General features: G+C 51.3%; 1 protein-coding gene across 2 annotated transcripts in view; it reads left to right on the top strand.

Annotated features, from left to right (window-relative positions):
* The first annotated feature begins 3,558 nt into the window (after positions 1-3,558).
* The window catches only part of CNNM4 (cyclin and CBS domain divalent metal cation transport mediator 4), a 36,989-nt gene continuing 19,714 nt past the window's right edge, over positions 3,559-20,833 (top strand). For both annotated transcript variants that reach the window (XR_007513657.1, XM_049857073.1), the window contains exon 1: positions 3,559-5,011. Coding sequence is in view for 1 of the 2 variants with exons in the window: in XM_049857073.1 (XP_049713030.1) it covers positions 3,610-5,011 (1,402 nt within the window). In the remaining variant the exon portion in view is untranslated. The remainder of the gene's footprint in view (positions 5,012-20,833) is intronic.

The following is a 20,833-nucleotide window of genomic DNA, read 5'->3' as shown; positions in this document are numbered from 1 at the left end:
GGTTTCTTCCTCAAGGTTAGGAGGGTAGAAGTCTGAATTCAGGGCACCAGCCCTATTTCTGTCCCCTCTGGGGGAAAAGCCTTGTCTCAGCTTCTCTCTCCCCAGGCATTCCTCGGTTCCCTGGCTTTTATCTTCCCCTATCAGCAGCCTTATCTGCTCTTCTATCTCAAAAGTGATTAGGTTTAAGACACGCACCCTACACTGGATGGCCTCATTAACACAACAAAGAGAACCCTAATTCCAAATGGGATTACACCCACACTTGTAGGGGTTAGGATTCCAGTGCACACTTTGGGGGGTCACAATTCAATCCACAACACTTCCTGCTCTGCCGGACTCGCTCAAGTCTTTTCAGCCTGAGCCTCTCAGTGCTCACCTCCATCCACCCTCCTTTCTTTTCTCACCACTGGCCCAGAGGGTCCAGATATGGTCTTGCTTAGTTCTAGGTGACCTCCCCCTCAACCTCACTTCTTCCCCCATCATCCTTCCCTGAATTTTCTCCCTCCAGAGGGAAGGGGAGGGAAAGAACAAGACTGTGACCCAAGTAGGATGGAGACACACACTAGTGCTAAAATGTGCAAAAAAAAAACCCAAAACCAAACCCAAAATGTGCAGGTGTTCTCTAAAAAACCTGGCCACCGCCGGTCCTGCCCCACCCTCACAATCATTGTTATGCTTGAGCCCACTGTTGCAGCCACTATGCAGCTCTATCCTGTTGAGGGTCTTCCTCTGCTTCGCTGACCCTCTGCTTTACCATTACTGTTGAATGGATTCCAACTCATAGCAACAGAGTGCAACTGCCCCCTAGGGTTTCCAAGCGGCTGGTGGTTTCGAACTGCCCACGTTTTGGTTAGCAGTCAGCTCTTAACCACTGTACCTCCAGGGCTCCTGGACACTGACTGTGGAATAGTGAGGCGCCTGCAGGGAACTTCTTCAGGGTGGCCTCTCTGCCACACGCCTCCTCTCCAGGATGCTGTGTAATTGTTTTTCTTTGTTTCGACTCTTCTTGGCTGGTATGGATTGTTGCTTTTATTAGCAAACAGTATACCAAGATAAAAATAAACACCAGTGTTGTGCAGGGAGAGAGTCAAGTGTGTCAGTGTCTTCAGGGCTAGGAAGAAACTTGCTTCAAGACCCGGTGGTCAGACTAGTGCCCGACACACCCCTCAGCACTGCTCCTCAATGGTTATAAGGCTGTTTGTGGTCTCCTTCCCCCAGCAGGCGGGCTGGTGTGGCGGGGGTGGGGGGCAGCTGCAGTCTTCCCCACACACCCTGACTGCTTGGCGCTCATCTCATAGTTGAGGACTGACACCCTGGCAGGGCTGCCCAGGAAGCAGTCAGTTCAGGACTAGGCCTGCTGCCACGCCTCTCAGCTCATTTCCACATGCCGCTGCCCCAGCTGGCCAGTCACCACCACGATTTGGGGTTAGGGACCCTGGTCCTGGAAGGGCAGGCAACAACAGCAACTCCTGCATAGCCAGAGAACGTTCACAAAGATTTGTCAGTGTTCACCATCCAGACCAACTGTTCCCACAAGCTAGTGACCAAAACATGGCTCATAGCGACCCTAAAGGACAGACTAGAATTGCCCCGTAGAGTTTCCGAGGAGCAGCTGGTGCATTTGAACTGCCAACCTTTTGGTTAGCAGCCTGAGTTCTTAACCACTGCTTCACCAGGATTCCACAAGCTAGTGAGGTGGTGCTGTATTACCATTCTTACTCCCATGAAGAAACTGAGGCTGAGAGAGGCTCCAACTTGCCTAATCAAAGTCACACAAGGCTGCTCTTCAAACGACAATCTAGGAGGATTGGGATTTGTGCCTAGGCTCAGTTTTCTTATCTGTAAAATGGAGACAGTAATACCCGCCTCTTATAAATATAACATACATGTTGAAACCCCTGTGTGATGCAAATGGTTAACAGCTCAGCTGCTTACAGACAAGTTGAAACTTCGAGTCTACCAAGAGGTGCCTCAGAAGAAAGAGCTGGTGATCTATTTTCAAAACAGCAGCCACTGGAACGCTGTGGAGCACAGCTCTGTTCTAACACTCATGGAGTCGCTACGGAACTGACTTGACGATGACATCATAGGTGAGTCTGGCACACAGTAGGCGCTCAATAAATACCTGTGTCCTTAATGGATAAACAAACGACAGGGGATAAGCTAGGCAGACCCTGGCACTCCTGGTAGAGGGCACATTCTGTAATGTCCTTTGCTGTTGCTCGCTGCCATCTAGTTGGCCCCGGTCATGGGGACCCCATGCACAACTGCCTTGGACCTTTGTGATCCACAGGGTTTTCACTGGCAGGTTACCAGGCCTTTCTTCCTAGTCTTGGTTCAGAAAGCTCTGCTCAAACCTCTTCGTCATCTTATGCGAGCCTCCACCACCGGCAGAGGGGTGGCTGCGCACGAGGTGCCGGGAATGGCATTAGGGTCTGCATTCTACCGCTGCGCCACCACCGCCCCTTATAACCTGAGTTCCCCACATTCCCCCTACACACCTGGCAACCAGGCGGAAAGCCTCAGGGCTGGGTGGGGAACCTACTTCTGGCCTTGGGGCAAGGTCAGCCAAAAAAAAAAAAAGACGGGGTGGGGGGGTGCAGAAAAGGTACCCAAGAGGGGGACTGCGATCCCGTGCCTTTAAGGCCTCCCTTGGTTCGAGTCCTCGGGTTCCCTATTTTTCATCAGGGAGCACTGTTCTTGCACAAGCACTACGGTTTGTTGCTTCTGAGTTTCCTGCGGAGAAGGGTCCCCGCTCCAGCTCCGGACTTCTGCAGAAGGGGCAAAAGACAAACACTAAGGACGGGGAGAGGATGCGGAACAGGAAGACCGCCGCCAGAAGACCAGGTCCGGCCTAGGGTAGCAGGACCCACGCGGACGCTTCTAGAAACCCGGGCGAGACAAGAGAGGCGGGGCGGGCGCCCGCCGCTGCTCCCCGCTCCTGCGCCGCTCCACCTTAAGGTCGGGGGCCCGCCGCGGCTCCCCGTTGCTGGCGCTGTTCCACCTTAAACCCGGGAGCCCTCCACGCCAGCCTTTCTCCAGCGCCGTTCCACCTTAAGGTCGGGCGCCCGCCGCTGCTCCCCGCTTCTGCGCCGCTCCACCTTAAACCCGGGAGTCCTCCACGCCTGCCTTTCTCCAGCGCCGTTCCACCTTAAGGTCGGGCACCCGCCACGGCTCCCTGCTCCTGCGCCGCTCCACCTTAAACCCGGGAGCCCTCCACGCCTGCCCTGCTCCAGCGCCGTTCCACCTTAAACCCGGGCGCCCGCCGCGGCTCCCCGCTCCTGCGCCGCTCCACCTTAAGGTCGGGCGCCCGCCGCCGCTCTCTGCTCCTGCTCCGCTCCACCTTAAACCCGGGAGCCCGCCGCACCTGCCCTGCTCCAGCGCCGTTCCACCTTAAGGTCGGCGCACGAGCCGCGCGCTCCGGGGCGGAGCCTCCCATGCAAACGAGGGGCGTGGCCGCCGGCGGGCGGGCCAGGCGGGGCGCTGCCCTGACGTCAGGCCCGCTGCCCGGGCAGTTGGCTCGGCGGCGGCGAGGCGGCAGGAGCGGGGCCGCGAGCCGGCTGCGCGGAGGGGCGCGAGGAGCGGCGGCGGCGGCGCAGCTGGAGCAACATGGCGCCGGAGGGCGGGGGCGGGCGCCCGGGCGGCGGGCCGGGCCGAGGGCGCCTCCTCCTGGCGGCGCTGGTGCTGCCGGCGCTGCTGTGGGCGCGGGGGGCCCGGGGCCAGGGCGACCCTCCGCGGGGCACGGTCCTGGGCATGCGGCTGGCGAGCTGCAACAAGTCGTGCGGGGTGAACGCGGACGGCATCATCTTCGTGTCCGAGGGCAGCTCGGTGAGCCTGCGGCTGTACGGCCAGCGCCTGGGCGCCGTCGCCAGCGGCCTGATCTCCTTCACCGAGCTGGACGACTACGAGGCGGCGCGCCACTCCAGCGGCTGCCCGGAGCTGACCAAGGACCTGGTGGTGCAGCAGCTGGTCAACGTCAGCCGCGGGGGCACGTCGGCGGTGCTGGTGCTGCTGACCCGGTTCCTGCGGAGGAGCGAGAACGTCAAGCTGTACGCGCTGTGCACCCGGGCCGGGCCGGACCAGCCCTGGCAGAGGTGGACCGACAAAGACTCGCTGCTCTACATGGTGCAGGAGGCCGGCAGCCTGCTGCCGCTCTGGCTGCACATCGTCCTCATCGTGGTGCTGCTGGGGCTGTCGGGCATCTTCTCTGGCCTCAACCTGGGGCTCATGGCCCTGGACCCCATGGAGCTGCGCATCGTGCAGAACTGCGGCACCGACCGCGAGAAGCGCTATGCCCGCAAGATCGAGCCCATCCGGCGCAAGGGCAACTACTTGCTGTGCTCGCTGCTCCTGGGAAACGTGCTGGTCAACACCTCCCTCACCATCCTTTTAGACAACCTCATCGGGTCTGGCCTCATGGCCGTGGCCTCCTCCACCATTGGCATTGTCATCTTTGGGGAGATTGTGCCACAGGCCCTGTGCTCCCGGCATGGGTTGGCTGTGGGCGCCAACACCATCAGTCTCACCAAACTCTTTATGCTGCTCACTTTCCCTCTCAGTTTCCCCATCAGCAAGCTCCTGGACTTTATTCTGGGCCAGGAGATTGGCACCGTTTACAACCGGGAGAAGCTGATGGAGATGCTGAAGGTGACGGAGCCCTATAACGACCTCGTGAAAGAGGAGCTAAATATGATCCAGGGTGCCCTGGAGTTAAGGACCAAAACCGTGGAGGATGTCATGACCCAGCTCCAAGACTGCTTCATGATCCCGAGTGATGCCGTCCTGGACTTCAACACTATGTCGGAGATTATGGAAAGCGGCTATACCCGCATCCCGGTGTTTGAAGACGAGCAGTCCAATATTGTAGATATTCTCTATGTCAAGGACTTGGCCTTCGTGGACCCCGATGACTGCACCCCCCTCAAGACCATCACCCGCTTCTACAACCACCCCGTCCACTTTGTCTTCCACGACACCAAGTTGGACGCTATGCTGGAGGAGTTCAAGAAGGGTAAGGTCTGATGGAGCTCCTGCGTCCTTCCCCTTGCTTTACGGCACTCCTGTACTCTTGCGTGTTTTGTCTGCGGAGCTTAGCATTCGGTTAGCGTGACTGTGCCCCTCTGCCCATCTCTTCCTGTGGCGCCGGGGCGAACGGTATTCAGGGCAGCAAAAAGCAGTTCTTTAGCGTTGCTGCCTGCCAGGAGCTGTGCTGTGTGCTTCACGTGAGTCAGACTGAGTAAGACACAGTTAGCCCCTGCTCCTGGAGAGCCTGTGCTCTAGCTGGAGGGCCAGAGCGAGGCCTCAGGGAGCTGGGGAAGCAGGATGCACAAACAGACAAACAAAAACCCAAACCCAGTGCCTTCGAGTCGATTCCAACTCATAGCGACCCTATAAGACGTAGTAGAACTGCCCCATAGAGTTTCCGAGGAGTGCCTGGTGGGTTCGAACTGCTGACCTCTTGGTTAGCAGCAGTAGCACTTAACCATTATGCCACCAGGGTTTCCCTTGGGGAAGCAGGATAGAGCAAAGCAAACGCCTTAAAAGAGGCCGAGACCCGAACGATTGAGGTTGAGAGCCGAGAGCCTGTACATCTGGTTGAGGCGGAGTGGAGAAGGGCCTGGAGAACCCGGGATGCCTTCACACGGGAGGGAGCATTTGAGGAGGGACGTAAAAAGATGGGGAGGCTTTGAGGAGCAACATGGAACTTGAGTTAGAGGGAACCCCCTGAGCGGAGAACCTAGTGCGGAAGGGAAGTACGCGGTCCTGTTCAGCAGTATATGGGTCTTGGGTCAGGTTGATGGGGGTGGGGTGGGTTCGGGTGGGGGCCGCTGAGTAGTTTGGGGCTCTGTGATAAAGAGCCCTCAAAGTTGGGACAGTAAGTTAGCTTGGAGCTATCGAAGATTTTTGAGCAGGGGAGCAACATCTTTAGAACCCCCAGTCTGCAGAAGCAGGAGAATTAGGAGGTCCTTATTGGTTTTGTTTTTTTTTTATTGGTTACCTGAAAACCCTGGTGTAGTGGCCAAGTGCTCTGGCTGCTAGCCAAAAAAAAAAAAAAAAAAAGGGTGGCAGTTTGAATCCACCAGGTGCTCCTTGGAAACTCTATGGGGCAGTTCTACCCTGTCCTATAGGGCCACTGTGAGTCAGAATCGACTCGACGGCAACGGGTTTGGTTTTTTTTTATTGGTTACCTGCCCAGAACAATGCTAAATAACACTTTGGACTATTCAGCAGATAAAGTTTTGGTTATTCTGTCTCTCCCAGGCGCCAAACCTGAGCTTCCCTCCTGTGGTCTGGCAGGAATCTTCCCCTGGCCTAGCTTTTTTTTCTCCCATGGGTGCTGGGCCAGCTCTCAGGTGGTAATGGAAGGAACTTGGAGGGTTTACTCACCAGCCTCAAAGCTCAGGGCACACACACCCCTTTCTTTCTGACAGGGCTTTCCTCCCACCTCTACCACCCAGGAGCCCTCAGAGTGGCAGTAAACCAGCCAATTACAGAGTGAAACCTCGTAGGTAGAAGGGAGTGAACAAGCAGAAAGGAAAGCTGTTTATAAAGGACTGATGGGGAACCCACCCTAATCCTGGAGGCAGCTTTTTAAGTTTGATCTCCTGCCTTCATTTCTATAGGTGGAGCCCCTACTGACTGAAGCTGCTCGGGCACAGGGCTCCGAGAAACTTCCGAACCCTAGCTAGGAGCAAGCCTTAAGATCCCCGCAGTCCTTCCTGGAACAGAGTCGGGGACAGCCCAATTAACTGCTTGAATTGTTGGGCCAGGGGGTGGAATAGAGAGGTGCTGGCTTTTCCAGGCTCTTTCTGAACAGACGTGTTTGTGGGGAGTTGTTACCCTCTTTTTAAGTTTATGGAGTGAGTCTCAGCATCAGAGCTGACCTAGCTGTCCACATCCCTCCCTCCTGAGAGGTTGACTTGAGTAATAGAAGTCTGAGAGGGAGACATCTGGATGAAGACTGCCTCAGTACAGAGAAACTGGAGGGACATGGATGCCCTCGTCTGGTGAATGGCCACAGAGCCTGGGGGGAACTTTGGGGATGCAAACCCAGGGACCTGAGCCTGGGACAGAGAAGCAATGCCCAGGGAGGATTTGTGTCCCCTGCACCTCCCCCGCCATGTCCTCTGGTCAGGAATCTGGTTTGGACTCTCCAGGGCAGCTTCTTCTTAACCGCCTCTCTGGTCTTTGGGAGTGTGGTTGGTGACACACCCACCATCACATTCTCTCTATTCAGCCTAAATCTGGATCCAACCAGTATGAACTGGCCTGATCAGGCTTCCCAGCCCATGATCTGCAGGGCTGAGCTCTCCTAGGGTGGGATGCTTCCTGGATCTCCACAGGGCTGTCCTTGAACTCCATCTCAAGGAGTGCTCTTCCATTAAGCTGGGAAAACAGCTACCATCTCTTAGCTCTCCCCTCCCCCGCCCCAAAATGAAACCAAACCTATTGCCCTCAATTCCAACAAAGTAGAATTGTCCCATAGGGTTTTCAAGGAGCAGCTGGTGGATTTGAACTGCCGACCTTTTGATGAGCAGCCGTAATTCCTCCATGAAACTGAGCTTTCTGGATTCACTCTTGTAATCCATAGGATTCTTCTTAGCAAAGGCTGGGAGCTTGAGGCTGAGCCCTGGAGAGGGTGCTGGTAGTATTGCGCACCTAGTGCACCCAGAGGCCGTGGAGATGTGAGTGTAACAAGGTGATCACCCCTCATGAACTGGGGGTTACTCCATCCCTTCCTAGCTCCCAGAAGTCAAGGGAGACCAGGCTCACCCCATTGCCTCACTGGCTTCCCTCTAGTGTGGCCTCTCCCAGATCTTTCCACCTGGCATCTACTTTTTCAGTCTGAGGCCCTGTAGGACGTGGCAAACAGTTGGTGTACATCCACAATTAAATTTTTTTTTTTACAAATCTGGTCTTTGGAAGACTTAGCTAGGGAAAAAAAAAGTCAGCAAGGTCAACAGCCAGCATTGTCTGTAGCGTGAGAGTCCGGGCTTGGTGGCTAGTCTAGCTGAGTGTCTCTGAGGCTCTTTCCCGGGCCACAGGGGACCTTCACCACCCCAGGTTGGGTACAGGCCCTGAGCCTAGCTCTGCCAGAGCTGCCTTTGCTCCCTTTACCCCCTGCAGCCCCCAGCCTTAGAATTAGAGGTTCCTTGAGGGTAGAGAGAGAAGCCCTGCTGGCAAAGTGGGTAAAGCACTTGGCTGCTAACCAAAAGGTCAGCAGTTCGAACCCAGCAGCTGCTCCTTGGGAGAAAGACGTGGCAGGCTGCTTCTGTAAAGATTACAGCCTTGGAAACCCTATGGTATAGTAATACTCTGTCCTGTTGGGTCACTGTGAGTTGCAATTGAATCAACCAGATGGCAGTGGGTTTGGGTTTGAGGGTGGGGGCCATGCCTTTTTAAGGTCTTCAGTAAATGTTGAACAGTGAATGAACAAATGAAAAGGATGACTGTTGTCTGGCAAGCCCCTCCCCCCACCCCCAAACACAGCAGGATGCTCCCGGCCTAGAGCCTTTGCCCTTTCCCCTCGGCCTGGAGTGCTGCTTTCCAAGTACCTGCATGCCTTGCCCCTCTCTCTGCTGGGCCCTCACTTGCTCTGGGAGGCCTTTCTGTTACTCTTTTTAAGTAAACTGCAGCCCCACACCCGCCTTGACTTTTCTGAGCTCCCCTCTTCTTTTTCTCATGGCGTGTATCGGTGTTTAACAAATCTGTGATTTACTGTGTTGTTTATGGCCTTCCACTAGAGCGTAAGCTCTGAAAGGCAGAGCTCTTTATTTTGTTCACTCACGTACCTCCAGCCCCTAGAATGTTCTTGCTGCATAGAATAGGCCTCAATAAAAGTCACTGAATGAATGACTGACCTGTCAGGTTTGGAAGAGAATTATCCTCAGTCCAGAAGTGTTAGAATTTTGAGGGGCAGATGAGGGATAAGGAGCCCTGGTGGTGCAGTGGTTAAGAGCTTGGCTGCTAACCAAAAGGTCGGTGGTTCGAGTCCCCCAGCTGCTCCTTGGAAACCCTACGGGGCAGTTCTGCTCTGTCCTATAGGGTCACTATGAGTTGCAATTGACTTGACGGCAACAGGTTTGGTCTACTATGTGCAGGTCCCTGGGTTCGTAAATGGTTTGCACTCAACTATTAACAGAAAGGTTGGTGGTTCAAACCCACCCATTGGCGCCGTGGAAGAAACGCCTGGTAATCTTTTTCTGTGGAGCGACCCTGTGGAGCGGTCCCACTCCGTGTGGGACACAGGAGGTCGCCGAGAGTCGGCGTCGACTCGACAGCAGTGGGTTCGTTTTGTTCTGTTTTGTTTTGATATTATTTTCAAGATCTTTATGCTGGTTGTGTAATCAAAACCAAACCCGTTCCCATTCCATCGATTCCGACTCACAGCGACCCTACAGGACAGAGTGAAACTGCCGCACAGAGTTTCCAAGGAGCGGCTGGTGGATTTGAACCGCCAACCTTTTGGTGAGCAGCCATAGCACTTAACCACTGTGCCAGCAGGGTTTCCAGGCTAGGTACGGCAGGATACAAAAATCAGTAAAGCAAGGGAAAAAAAATCCGTGAGGCGCCACTCCCAGCCTCAGGAGCAAGACCATCTACCTGGCGGACAAACTGTAAGGCTGCTGAGAGGCTCGTGCGATTGGACTCTGGCCCTTCCACTTAAACCTGACCTAGAACTGTTTGCAGAACTGGGTGTCGTGTGGTGGGTTCCTCCACAGCTTGCTATCTTACAAGGAGGGCTCCCTAGCCTAGTCCTGGCCCAGTTTGGATTTTCCTTCACCACAGATGCTCTCCGAGACTACCCCCCCCACCTCACCCCCCTCCCCCCACAAGGAAAGTACTGGAATGAGCTCTCCTGTGGAGGTCAGAAGCTCTGCCTCCTTTCAAATTCAAACCCACCTTCCTTTACCTGCTCTCTCCCTCTGCACTCCTGGCCCTGCCTGCACTCAGCTCATCTTTAGCAGTCTTATCTTTCCCCACCCACCTTATAACCATCTAGCCAGCTATTCAGGGCTGGGTTTAAACTCCACCCAGCTAGGGTTAATGACCCCCTAGGTGACTTTGGACCTGTCACTGTTTTTCTTGTACATATAAAGTTTTTTCCCTATTTCCAGTTGCCCTTGAGTCGATTCTGACTCATATCGACTCCAAGGTTTTCAGTGGCTGATTTCTTCGGAAGTAGATTGCCAGGCCTTTCTTCCAAGGTGTCTCTGGATGAATTCGACCCTTCAGCCTTTTGATCAGCAGCTGAGCACATTAGCCACTGCACGACCCAGGGACGCGTATATATATAGGGTCGCTATAACTCCTAGTTAGAATTGACTCGATGGTGGTGGGTTTGGTTTTTAAAGTTAACAAAAACCAAACCAAACCCGTTGCCGTTAAGTCATCAATTCTGACTCAAAAACCAAAAAAACCAAGCCCGTTCCCATCAAGTCGATTCCAACTCAGCAACCCTATAGGACAGAGTAGTACTGACCCATAGAGTTTCCAAGGAACGCCTGGTGGATTTGAACTGCCGACCTTTTGGTTAGCAGCCGTAGCACTTATCCACTATGCCACCATGGTTTCCAATTCTGACTTAGTGGGTATAAATTGGAAGAAGAAAAGGGCTAGAAATATTTTCATTAAAAACCCCTTCCAATATATCCAGCTATGCTGTATCCAGTTTCCAACCTACTTAGTATTATTCCTGAAGTGACTTTATAAAGTCAAGAAAAAAACATGGCATGATTTTTGCACTCACTTTTGGTTCCTCTCACCTGACACGCCTTGAATGTCTGTTTCCCGTCTGCTTGTTCATTCGTTTGTGCAGCAAACATTTGATTTATGGAAGGCCGTGTGTTAGAGACACTGTGCTAGTTGTTAGGAATCAGAGATGAAGAAAACTCTATTCACAGAGCTCACAGCCTGCCAGGGAGACAGACATGTAGACGACGCTTAGCTCACAGATAGGGTGGGGGAGGGGGGCGAGGAAGGGCTGAGCCTTTGAGGTGCTTCCGAAGTCAGAATAACAGGACTCAGTGATGGTTGGTAGATGTGGGACTCGGGCAGGAAGTAGTTGTGGAAGTCTGAGGATTTTAGCTTGAGATTTGGGTCGATGGTGGTGTCATTCAGCTGAAATCCCAAATCCAGTGCCGTCGAGTCGATTCTGACTCATAGCGACCCTATAGGACAGAGTAGAACCGCCCCACAGAGTAGCCAAGGAGCGCCTGGCAGGTTCGAACTAATAGGGAGGAGGAAAAAGCAGCTTGGTGAGGGTGGAGGGAAGGGGGTGGCAATGATAATCATGGTTACCTTTCGTTGGGCACCTTCTCTGCCCAGCGTTGCCTACACCAGAGCCACACACTTGGATGTGCACTCACGTCACCTGGGGGTTTTGTTCAAATGCAGATTTGAACTCAGTACTTCTCACAGGCTCCTGGATGATGCCTATGATGCTGGTCCTGGACTGCACCAAACAGCAAAGTGTCAGTACACCTCGGCAGGTATGCAGGTGAAAATGCCTGTGTGGGGCTCAGGAGTGAGGCCAACCAAAAACCAAACCACACTAGTTGCCATCCAGTGATTCCAATTCATGGTGACCCCATGAGTGTCAGAATAGAACTGTGCTCCGTAGGGTTTTCAATGTCTGCATTTTTGGAAGTAGATTGCCAGGCCTTTCTTCCAAGGCACCTCTGGGTGTACTCGAACCTCCACCCTTTCAGTCAGCAGCCGAGCACTTAACCATTTGTGACACCCAGGGACTCCGGAGTGAAGCCAGGCGCAGATTGAAGGTTTGGGAGTGTGCCAAGAGCACACAGAGCCCGGGAAGAGTCAAGGTCAGCACTAGGGCATGCCAGCACACAGAAGCCTCGCAGGAGCGCCTCCGTGAAGGAGACGAGAAGGAGCCAAGCATGTGTGGGTTGGTCGCATGTGGTGGGGGCACGTCCCAGACCGGGGGTGGGTTGGACAGTTAGGTCCCAAGGTGCCTAGAGAGAGCAGCCTAGAAGAGTGGAGAGGGAAGGCAGCTGGACACCTGGCGTCTGTCAGCTTTACTTGGAAACAGTCCCAAGTTGGTGATTTGATCTGGAGAAACGGCCAGAGGCAGGTGTAGCTGAGAGGGTGACAGGGTGACAGGAACCGCCTACTGTGGCTAGGGTACCCAGGGCGCAGGGCAGAAGTCTCAGTGAAGGCAGCTGATAACTGGCCAGATTTCTCCTCACTCTCTTTTGTCCGGTGCTTGTGGCCATGGAGCAAGGCCCCGCGCAGTAGGCCAGCACGGGAGCCAGCCAGTGGGCAGCGCGCCTCTTCTGTCGTTGACGTTCTATAACCCGGAGGCCAACCCCTACTGGGGAGATAGGGTTGGTAGCAGATTCCCAGATCTTCTGTTTACAGTTGTCTTCCTAGAGCCGTGACACAGAAGATACTGCTTGCTTCTAGACCCTGATCAAACCAAAGAACCAAACCCGTCGCTGTCGAGTCGATTCTGACTCATAGTGACCCTACAGGGTTTCCAAGGAACGGCTGGTGGATTCAAACTGCCGATCTTTTTGGTTAGCAGCCGAGCTCTTAACCACTGCGCCACCAGGGCTCTTTAGATCATACAGGTGTTTATTTTTCGAACATTTTACATTTTTAATTAGAAAGCCTAACTCCCGTTTTCCGACAGCTCTGTCAGGATGGGCAGAATTGAACAGCTATTTAACCTTGAAAATAGATGAGTGCACAAGAACACAGAACCGTGCCCTGCAGGAGAAGTGGCCAAGGGAAGGGGACCCTGAGATGGGAGGCTTGTTTTGTTGGTAAAGTCGGGAAGACACTGCAGAAGAGGTGACATCTCTGCTGAGTCTTCAATGCGGAGTGAACAAGGAGCCTTAGTTTCTCACTGCTGCTGTGATGGAAATCCCCTAAGTGGGTGGTTTGAAAGAACAGGAGTTTATTTTCTCACCGTTCAGGAGGTCAGAAGTTGAAGTTCAGGGGGTGCTGGCTCTAGGTGAAGGCTCTGTCCACTCTGGGGAAAATCCTTCTCCAGCCCTGGCGCTCTTTAGTTCCTTGGAGATTTTTGAGTGGCATCTAGCTTCCCGCCATTTGTGCTCACCTCCCTCTGTGTCCAGTCTGCTCTTCTTACACCTCAAAAGTGGTTAGGTTGAAGGCACACCGCACTCACCGATGGAAACCCTGGTGGCCTAGTGGTTAAGAACTAGGGTGGCTAACCAAAAGGCAGCAAATCGAAACCGCTGGGTGCTCCTTGGAAACTATGTGGTGCCGTTCTACCGTCCTTGAAGGTCACTACGAGTCGACTGGATGGCAGTGAGTTTGGTTTTTATACACACTGATGGCCTCGTTAACATAATGAAGAAAACCATGTTCGCGAATGGGATTACCTCTGTGGGCACAGAGGTTAGGGTTCCAAGCCATCTTTTGGGGGGACACAATTCCACCCACAACACGTGACATTGTCCGCTCCTTTTCCGCTTGTTCTGGGACAGCTTGGGTGGGAACTGTAGCATGAGAAACGGGCTTGCCAGTCCTTAGCACCAGCTCTGGGTAAAACTGCTTCTACGTGCTGTGACTGCTTCCTAGCCCTCTTTGGAGGGGGCTTCGTGGTACAGATACTAAACGCCCCCCTCACTGAAACCCCCAGCCCCTCATCAGTGCTTTCGTACAGATGAGCTCTGGTTAAACGAACAGCAAGGCCATCTTTGAAGGGAAAGGAGCTGCTCCTTGTATTGTGTCCACTTATCTGTCCATCAGTGTCCTTATGGGCAGGGCAGCGAGCATATTTATCACATGAGAGTGCACACAGCCAGGGGAGAGTGTGTGCAGAAGGGGAGGGAAGGGCCAGGGCTGCCACTTGGTGTGGGTGACTGATTTTAGTCCTTCAACCCAACCCACTGAGTGGGGTCTGGCTGCCTTGCTTGTCCAAGGGCTGACTCTCTCCAAGCTTTCTTGTGGTCTTAGGGATTTCATGAACCTCTCAGCAGAGCTTGCTGTGAGGATATAAGGATTGTAAGTTCCCCGGGGGTGCCCAAGATGGACCCTCAGCTAAGAGAATGCAGAGTGGCTTTCTGTTGCTGTAGGCCACCATTTTGTCCAGCCCCTCTCCTCTGCTTTTCTGAGCCCCTGCCCTTGCAGTGGGACCTGGTCTCAGGTATGCCTCCCTAGTGTGCCACTCCTTCCCGCCTGCCTGTACAACCCACTTGTCATACCTGTGCACGCCAAGACTTCCTGTTATAAAAGGTTTTGTGGCTCCGTAATGGATTCCTGGCTTATTTTGTAGGCCAGAGTCCAGACTCCTTGGTTCTGTTCCTGTTCCATTTATTATGTGATCATCTTTTTACTAGTGTTTAATTTTTCCTAACCATGGAAGAGGCACATCTCATCCTCAGAACTTTAGAAAACACACAACAACCTAAGCAAAACAAAACGATCACAAGCCTGTGACCTGGAAAGAGCCACTTTTAATATTTTGATGTATTTCTTGTGATGGCTTCCTAAGATTTTATTTCAGTTTTTTTAGTTTAAAAAAATCTTTTGACAAGTATCAAGGTCAAAACCATCTTCGTTTTACAGCCATGCTGGCTCCCACCAGCTATGGAAATGTATTTCACGTTGAAATGATTGTCTGCAGACGGTTTTCTGTCCTCCTTTTGGAGTGCAGTTTAGATTGGTTCTTCAGATTTCCCCTCTGATAAGAAATAAAATTCTTTTTCTTGTCCCAAGGATTCCTGGAAGGAGCCTCTCTGAGGATTTCTGCCAGAAGAGGGCTAGGCAGTGTGTGCTCCGTCTGCCTGCAGGATCTGAGCCCGGAGGGCTGGGGTGTGCACTGCCAGCCTATGTTGCTGGGGGTTAAACCTGGTACTGGAGTTACAGTCACTTCCCTGCTGCGGGGCCAGTTTACCAGGACCCAGCAGGGTTCTCGCAGGACTGGTTTCCCAGGCTCTTCAGAACACCTGGTCTCTGGCCAGCAGGCAGCCGGGAGCCTCTGCCAGAAGTAGGGATCCCTCCTACCCCATCTCCCAGTCAGGCTCACTCCCACATGCCCCCTAACCATCACCCCTCAGGCAGACAGACACACTCACCCCCAGGCAACTTTACATACACACACTCTCTTTCACACTCCCAGGTAGACAGACAGACACACACTTACCCCTAGGCAGCTTTACACACGCTCTCTCACCGTTCAAGGCAGACGGACAGATAACACACGTACACACACACACACACACACACACACACACACATACACACACACACACGGAGTCACCAGGAATCTTGCTTCTTTGTTATTTACTTTTTATTGTACTTTAGATGAAGATTTACAGAACAAACTCAATTCTCATTAAACAGTTAGTACACATTATTTTATGACATTGGTTACCAGCCCCATGACATGTCAACACTCCCTTCTCGACCTTGGGTTCCCTTTTACCAGTTTTCCTGTCCCCTCCTGCCTTCTTGCTCCTGCCCCTGGGCTGGTGTGCCCATTTAGTCTCATTTTATAGGCCTGTCTAATCTTTGGCTGAAGGGTGAACTTGAGGAGTGACTTAATTACAGAACTAAAAGGGTGTCCGGGGGTCATATTCTTTCTGGGTGTCTCTAGTCTCTGTCAGGCCAGTAAGCCTGGTCTTTTTGTGTGTGTGTTGTGTGAGTTAGAATTTTGTTCTGCATTTTTCTCCAGCTCTGTCTGGGACCCTCTACTGAGATCCCTGTCCGAGCAGTCAGTGGTGTTAGCTGGGCACCATCTAGCTGTGCTGGACTCCAGCCTGGTGGAGGCCCTGGTTGTAGAATCCTGCTTCTTTAATTGAAGCCCATCTTTTGTCAAACTTTCCTAAGTGTTAAAAGTCACTTAAAAAAAAATGAGTGAATGCTTGTGCAGTGTGGTTTATTTCGTGAAAGCCTCAAAAGAGTGACTGACTCGGACTCAGAAAAATAAAAATTTTTCCTCAGTTGCTGGCGATTTGGTCACCCAGGTTAATAACAGTATCTACCTCAGAGCGTTGTGGTGAGGACTAAATGAGGTAAGGCATGTAAAGCGCTTAGCTCAGTGTCTGGCACCATGTAATCATGCAATGAATGTCAGCTATTTTAAAAATTATTGTTGTCATTATCCAAAAGGTGCCTCGAGTTGGCACTGACACCAGCTCGAGGCCGCAGTGGTTCTCATATACCGTCGGGGCGTGGTGCCTTTCCTGGGATTAGGAATACCCTGAACTGAAAATAGCTACTGTATAATTCTGTACTGTTCATGTACCGCCGTATCTGTGCCCTGATGTGTATGTTAAGGGTAACAGAAGCCAGAGCTTAAGAAAAACATATGAGAGAGAAACTTAAAACTGAGGAAATTCTCCTTATCTACATAATTTTTTTCCCCTTCATGTTGGGAGAAGTAAAGCCCGCTGGCCAGCTCTTGTAACTACGGGGGCATAATTTGAGGACAGCTGCTTTGAGGCGATGGGCAGAGGAAGGGGCAGGGCGCTTGGACTAGTTACACCCCAGCCTGGGCTCTTTTGCTTCAGGAGTCACCAGTCTCCTGGCCCCTCCTGGGTGCCCCAGTTAGGGAGGGAGGAAGCTATGATAGGAAATTGGGATAGCGACAAGGAGGATCCAAGGGGACAAAGACTCTCCCAGAGGCCTTCTCCTGGAAATGCCCATGACCTACAGCAAAGAATGCTTTTCTGAAAGGTGTCCAGGACCAGGAGGATAAGAAGGAATGGAGGTCCTGCTGCTTGGGGCTGATACTAGCAGATGGCTGCTTCCAGTCCGCTCCCCTGAGGAGAAGGTGCTTGTTATTCTCCAAGAGGGAAAAGCAGAGTGTAAAGAAGGAAGTCCCTTCGTTCATTAACGGTTAACATTTATCGAATACTTGACTCAATTAACCCTCCAAATGCTGGAGATGGGGAAACTGAGGCTCAGAGAGGCTCTAAGAATCTTTCCCAAAGTCACAGGAACAACACAGTGCCTACCCCAGGCTGTTTGGCTCCAGAGCCCACGCTGAGCTGTGACCATGCTGTGTCACTGGTCATTGAGAGTGTAGATGTTAAGAAGGAGACCAGGCTCAATAAAAATTACTAAAAAAAAAAGAAGAAGGAGACCAGAAGATTGGGAGATGCCGGTAACTCCGGGCTAGAAAATTTACTGTCAGTTCTAAACCAACACCTGTTGCCATCAAGTTAGTTCTGACTCAGAGTGACCCTGTTGAACAGAGGAGAACTGCCCCGTAGGGTTTCCAGGGAGGAGCTGGTGGATTCATACTGCTGACCTTTTGGTTAGCAGTGGTAGCGGGTTCAGCAAACCCAAAAACCAAACTCACTGCCCTCAAGTCAATTCCAACTCCTAGTGACCCCATAGGGTTTCCAAGGCTGTGAATCTACAGAAGCAGACTGCTACATCTTTCTCAGTTCTAGAATTTCTTTTTAAGTTTTTAGTTGAAGCATGATACAGTAGGCCCTTTGTATCTATCTGCAGGTTCTGCATCTGCAGATTCAACCAACCACGGGTTGAAAATATTGGGTTAAAAAAAAGAAAAAGTTCCAAAAAGCAAAACTTGCATTTGCCGTGCAGTGAGCACTCCACTGAGGGCACCAGAAGGAAGGGGTGTGCAGGCACCTGCTGCAGCCTCTCCCTGTTTCGCAGTCCGCACTCTCCAGCACTTGGTGCATCCTTGCCCTTGCGTCCCGTGATTATTCCCTAAACGATGCAAGATAATGACTATTTACTTGGCATTTACATTGTATCAGATATTATAAGTATCTAGATATGATTTAAAGTGTATGGGAGGATGTGTGTAGGTTATATATAAAATACAAGCCGTTTTATATAAGGAAATTGAGCATCCTTGGATTTTGGTATCCGCAGGGGACCCTGGAACCAATTCTTCTTGGATACAGAGGGACTACTGTATAAATAGAGTTGTTGTTAGGTGCTACCCAGTGCGTTCCAACTCACAGCGACCCTGTGTACTGCAGAACGAAACACTGCCTGGTCCCGTGCCGTCCTCCCAGTCGTTGCTGAGTTCGAACCTATTTTTGCAGCCACTATGTCAGCCTATCTTGTAGAGGGGGCTTCCTCTTTTTTGCTGACCTTCTCCCTAACCAAGCATGATGTCCTTCTCCAGGGACGGGTCCCTCCTTATAACATGTCCGAAGTACATGAGACGAAGTCTTTCTTGCCTTCCTTGCTTCCAAGGAGCACTCTGGCTGTCTTCTTCCGAGACAGATTTATTTGTCCTTCTGGCAGTCAGTGGTATATACGGTATTCTTCGCCAACACCGTGATTCAAAGGCATCAATCATAGCGCTGTACAGCTTGGTAGGTTGTCACAAAACGAACACGCCAGCGTAACTACGACTGAGCTTAAGAAGTAGAGCATTACCGACACCCTAGAAGGCCCCTTCTAGAAATCTATCGTAAGGGCATGGAAATATAGTTAAATACACTTACTTACATGCAAGGATTTTCAAGTCAAAAAAACTCAAACTTACTGCCATCAAGTTGATTCCAACTCATAGCAGCCCTACAGGACAGAAGAGAGCTGCCCCGTGCGGTTTCCAGGGAGCAGCTGGTGGATTCAAACTGCCGACCTTTTGGTTAGCAGCCGAGCCCTTAACCACTGCTGCACCGGGGCTCCTTGTGTCAGAAAGGAGGGGGTGATTTAAGAGCCCGGCGGGATTGACATTATATACGTGTGTGTGCAGTGAAACATTTTGAGGCTGTTCAACTTGTTTGAATACTTTTTAATGACGCAGGAAGATACAAAGAATGTGGAATATTTAAAAAACAGGATAGAAAACTACAGGATGATCTCACTTGTGGTGGAAATATATATTGTAATATTTTATCTAAATAGACATTTTAAAAGACCAAAGGAAATACTGGTAACAGTAGTTATCTTTGGAAGGCAAGACTATAAGTGATTTTAATTTTCTTCTTTTGTTAACAGTATTGGAAAAAAATTATGTGAAAATTTTACCAGCTGCTATCGAGTGGGTCCTGACACCTGGCGACTCCATGTGTGTCAGAGTAGAACTGCGTTTCATTGGCTGTTTTTTTTTTTGGAAGCAGCTTACCAGAGTTTTCTCTCGAGACACCCCTGGGCAGACTCAAACCTCGAACCCTTCAGTTAGCAGCCAAGTGTGTTAACTGTTTTCGCCATCCAGTCCCTCCATTTGCACAGGTCCTGCATCAGCAGATGCAACCAACGAAGTTTGAAAATATTCGGGGATGAGGGGGGTTAAAAAAATAAAAGTTCCAAAAAGCAAAACTTGAATTTGCCTCGTGCACCGCGCGCTCTGCTGAGTCCAGGCAAGCGTGGGGTGTGCAGTTGTCCCCGGCTGTAACCTCTCATTCACAGTCCTCAGTCTCCCTCCCGTGCAGCGTTTGAGCATCATTCCTGAGTCTAGTTCGCAATCCCCAAACGACACGGTACTAACAGCTGCTTGCATCGCATCTACTTTGTATGAGGTATTGTCAGTCATCTAGAGAGTTACTTTGTGTTGGGAACTGTAAGTCATCTAGAGAGTTACTTTGTGTTGGGTACTGTAAGTAATCTAGAGAGTTACTTTGTGTTGGGTACTGTAGGTAATCTAGAGAGTTACTTTGTGTTGGGAACTGTAAAGTAATCTAGAGAGTTACTTTGTGTTGGGAACTGTAAGTAATCTAGAGAGTTACTTTGTGTTGGGTATTATAAGTCATCTAGAGAGTTACTTTGTGTTGGGTACTGTAAGTCATCTAGAGAGTTACTTTGTATTGGGTACTGTAAGTCATCTAGAGAGTTACTTTGTGTTGGGTACTGTAAGTAATCTAGAGAGTTACTTTGTGTTGGGTATTATAAGTAATCTAGAGAGTTACTTTGTGTTGGGAACTGTAAGTAATCTAGAGAGTTACTTTGTGTTGGGTATTATAAGTAATCTAGGGAGTTACTTTGTGTTGGGAACTGTAAGTAATCTAGAGACGGTTTAAAGTATACCGAGATGTGTGCAGGTTATATGCAAATACTACGCCATTTTATAAAGGGACCTGAGCATTTTGGTGTTCTGGGGGGGCCCCGGAACCGATCTGCCTCCGATACCAAGGGCCAACTGTACAGGTACTGTTTTACTAATACATGTATTCTAAAAAAACCCACAATTTTTTTTTAAGAAGTGAAGATGAAATAAGCACTGTTTTTATATATCTTGCTAATAGCTGAGCCCTGGTGCGCTGCTTAAAACACTCAGCTGCTGACTGAAAGGTGGGCGTTCACGGGAGAAAGATGGGGCAGTCTGCATCTGTGAAGATTTACAGCCTTGGGAACCCTGTGGGGCAGTTCTACTCCACCCTGTAGAGTCACTATGAGTCGGAATAGACTCAGCAGCATTGGGTTTGTTTTTTTTTATGGCTAATAGTGATGGCTTCATGGTGTCTCCAGAACATGCTTCATTACTATCACAAAGCACAAAGTGCACTTAGGGTGGCTTCATCATTAATGGCAGTTGATATAAGTCTGTCTCGTTTTCTTAACAATTTTAAGTTATCTTGGTCCACCCCTTGTCAGCCTTGATTCGGTTGGTACAGTTTTCACCTGGTGCGGTATCCTACCGGGGCTCTCGGGAGTGGCAGCTCTGCCTGTCTTTCTAGCTGTGCTTGCTTTCTGAGCCTTCTCTCCGGTCTCCAGAGTCTTTGCAGGAATCTTGTCCATTTCCTGAGGGTCAGTTGGGTTAGAAGTGTTGAGCCCAGCCTGTAACCTGTGTAATGGAGCAGGCCTCACCTGCAGTTCGTGCCAGCTTGAATGAGCAAGGGTGTAAGTCATTGCCAAGGCCTCTGCCTTCCAGAGCCCCCTTCCCCTCGTGGTTTCCTGCCTAGGGCCA

The sequence above is a fragment of the Elephas maximus genome, chromosome 17 (assembly GCF_024166365.1).
Source record: "Elephas maximus indicus isolate mEleMax1 chromosome 17, mEleMax1 primary haplotype, whole genome shotgun sequence".
Lineage (NCBI taxonomy): Eukaryota > Metazoa > Chordata > Mammalia > Proboscidea > Elephantidae > Elephas > Elephas maximus.
Note: the sequence above shows the minus strand (reverse complement) of the source record. Positions and strands in the feature narration are given on the sequence as shown.